The sequence below is a fragment of the Bison bison genome, unplaced genomic scaffold (genome assembly GCF_000754665.1).
Source record: "Bison bison bison isolate TAMUID 2011002044 unplaced genomic scaffold, Bison_UMD1.0 scf7180017864526, whole genome shotgun sequence".
Classification (NCBI taxonomy): Eukaryota; Metazoa; Chordata; class Mammalia; order Artiodactyla; family Bovidae; genus Bison; species Bison bison.
The window spans coordinates 2,571,947-2,575,185 of NW_011495077.1; the positions used below are offsets into that span (position 1 = coordinate 2,571,947).

Genomic DNA, 3,239 nt, shown 5'->3' on the forward strand with positions numbered 1-3,239 from the left:
TGGAAAGATGACTGTCTGTGAGCATCAGTGTTTGTTGAGGACAGGTGATACAGGAGAATCCAGACTCCCTAACCCCGGGTTTGCCCTGCATCCCTCCCCAGCCTGGCGGAAGTTGAAGCTCCCAGGGGACAGCTCCTTGATGACCTACCGGGGCCACGGGGTGCTGCACACCCTCATCCGTTGCCGATTCTCCCCCACTCACAGCACCGGCCAGCAGTTCATCTACAGTGGCTGCTCCACTGGCAAAGTGGTCGGTAAGGACTGTGTCAGACCATGGAGTCTCAGGAAGGGCAGGAATGTTCCCCTGGCATTCTACCTGTAACCACCAGTGAGCACCTTAAGAAATCCAGTGAGAACTATAATGAAATTTCATTTAGCCTGAAGCGGGGCGGCTTAAACTGAGAAAGAGAAAACATTCTATTCATTAGCATTTTAAATTAAGAAAGGAACACAGAATTCTAGTCAGTAAATATACTAGATCACCAAAAATATACACGGTTCTGTTTTTTAATCAGTCAGGGAAGAGATTACAGATGAAAGGTAGGAGGGAACAGAGAGAAAGAAAGACACAAAAAGCAGCAAGTCGTAAAGGATGCACAGCCACTGAAGCAGGAGGAATGCATGAAAAGAAACACAGACACAGATGGATGGAGCTGAAGATAGACCTAGGGAGGTGCTGAGATGAAGGCCCATCCAGGGAGAGAGGAAGGCGCACCCGAGTCCAGAAGAGGAGCAGCAGGTTCACAAGTCTATGGAGACAAGCCCGTGTTCACCTTTGTGGTGTCTCCCGTATCTTGTGAGCTTTCAAAAAAATTGCTGCTTTAAAGCCACATTTCATTTTCTTAACTGTTGACCCTGTAACAGTTAGCTAAGGGCCAGAGATACCCAAGCTCTGCTAGATCATACTCTCAACCTGAGGTAGGGAAAAGAAACTAACAGCATCCCTAGATGTGGGCTTTGTTCCTCTGGGAAGGTGGGAGGTTGCCTGAGAGGCAGGGAGAGATAAGGGATGGCTGGAAGGTCTTCTGGCTGCCCTTCTCCACTCTGGCCTTCCCCGGACAGTGTACGACCTCCTCAGTGGCCACATCGTGAAGAAGCTGACCACCCACAAGGCCTGTGTGCGTGACGTCAGCTGGCACCCCTTTGAGGAGAAGATTGTCAGCAGTTCGGTGAGGATGCTAGAGTGAGGGTGGCCAGTGTGTGTCCGGGACCAGGTGAGGGCAGCGTCCCCTGATTACTTGCCACCTTCTACCCTGCAGTGGGACGGGAATCTGCGTCTGTGGCAGTACCGCCAGGCTGAGTACTTCCAGGATGACATGCCAGAGTCGGAGGAGCACCCCAGCACCCCTGCCCCAATGTCCCACCCCTCTACAGCCTTTTCCTCGCCCCAGTAGATCTGACCTCCAGGCCCAGTCATGGGTGAGCCTCTTCACCAGCTCTCCACCTTCTCCTCCCTTTCTCCCCTATGGGGGAATCTTTGGGGACTCACTGGCACTGGCTGGGGAGAAACAGAAGCCCAGGCTTTGGGCCCCTAGCTGACCCCTGGGAGATCCTCCCCTTGGGGTAGTATGGTCCTCTCACATGCTCACACCCAATCATCTTGGACCTCTGTCTCGGGCCGGGGTCTGGCAGGACTGCCATTATCTGATCAGCAGGAGAACTGTCCTGAGTGTTTTTAATCATGTTTGGATGTTAAGTGTTAGCTCCTAGAGTAGATGCCTGGGGCCAGGTCTGAACTGTGCCATCAGCAAGGCCCATTGCCCAGGCCTTCACATTGAGGATTAGACTGGTCAGTCAGAGGGCCAGGAGTGCTGGCCTTTGTTCCAGAGGTCCTAATGGCTAGAGCTCTAGCCCCTCAGGGAGAGGGGGATGGATAAGCACCCTCCCATGGCGGGAATTATGTCTTCTCTCTCATGCATCTGGGTCTTTGGGGTGGGCAGGCTATGGTGTGAGAGGCTCTGTGTGGCCCCACACAGGGCAGGTCCTCCCCCTCCCAGAATGTTCCATCATGCCAGAGGCCAGCAGCTTCAAGGAGGGATGTTGAAGTAGGACTCCTTTGTCCTATCACTGGCTTTGGCTCCCTCAATAAACTCTGTGGGAACCTGGCTCAGCATCCGCTTGTCTCTCTCTTTATCCTATTGCAGATCTTTTATCCTCTCACTTTAAGAAAATGGTTTCAGCAAAGCTTTCAGATATGTTCCTCTGTTAGAGAAATCACTGCTTTGATGCCCGAAGATGAAGGGGAATACCAAAATCATTTGTTAACTGAGCTTTGCAACAGGGCGTCCCTCACCGACCTCAGAAACTTCTCAGCAAATGGAAATTGAGATAATAGGAAGGAAACACGTTTTAGATGAGAACCCAGAACACCCACGTCAGCTCTGCCCTGGAGCTGGTCCAGTCTATGGAAAGAAGTAGCCCAGAGCCAGAGATCACCTGCTGAGCACTGACGGCAGGCCCCATCTGGGCACTTCACACTCAGGACCTCACCCATTCTCACAGCACCCTTTTTTCCAGGTGAGGAAATGGAGGCAGGCAGAGGTCAGCCACCATGCCTCAGGGGAGACCATGGTGTGGACAATAGGGGAGCAGCTTGGCCTGACCTTCCCCATTATCTCTAAGGCAGTTCTGGAACCAGAATGCACACCTCCAAGGGATTTTAGAGACACAGCAAGGGGTTAAGAGATGTACCTGTTCAATAGCAAAACACTTTTAAAAGAATAAATTGTCCAGATGCTTGGCCTCCAGGTGATTTTCCTCCAATTGATCTGCCTGCATGAAACCATCACATGGATCTTCCCTACTGGCTCCTTTCATTCCCGCCTCTGCCTCTTCTCCAAGGAGGGACTCTCTGTTGCAAAGCTTAGTTAACAAATGATACCTATCTCTACCCCCTAACACCCAGAGATGCCACCCATCTCACCCAGAACTGTTTTACCTCCAGGATGCTAGAAGGAGATGCCAACTAAAATGATTAGTGTCCTCAAATCCTCATTCAATCAAGGCCCCAAGGGCCATCTATTCTCATTAAGAGATGCATTTCCGATACAATCTTATTGTATTATCAAACTCTGTGAAAGGTTTGTTGTACAAATAATATATTTTGTGCTACTAACAATTTTGAAATTTGTACTAATTTATATGGAAATTCCAGAGAAGGCAATGGCACCCCACTCCAGTACTCTTGCCTGGAAAATCCCATGGATGGAGGAGCCTGGTAGGCTGAAGTCCATGGGGTC

The 3,239-nt window shown here is 50.7% G+C and overlaps 2 protein-coding genes across 12 annotated transcripts in view; both read left to right on the forward strand.

The window, feature by feature from the left end:
• Positions 1–3,239, forward strand: part of DCAF11 (DDB1 and CUL4 associated factor 11) — a 10,402-nt gene that overhangs the window by 4,966 nt on the left and 2,197 nt on the right. The gene's annotated exons all lie outside the window — the stretch shown is intronic.
• On the forward strand, positions 24–2,747 carry LOC104982023 (DDB1- and CUL4-associated factor 11-like). The gene is made up of 3 exons (XM_010831313.1): positions 24–254; positions 1,063–1,169; positions 1,260–2,747. Exons 1-3 carry the CDS (start codon positions 140–142, stop codon positions 1,392–1,394), a joined length of 357 nt encoding a protein of 118 aa, XP_010829615.1. The 5' UTR covers positions 24–139; the 3' UTR covers positions 1,395–2,747.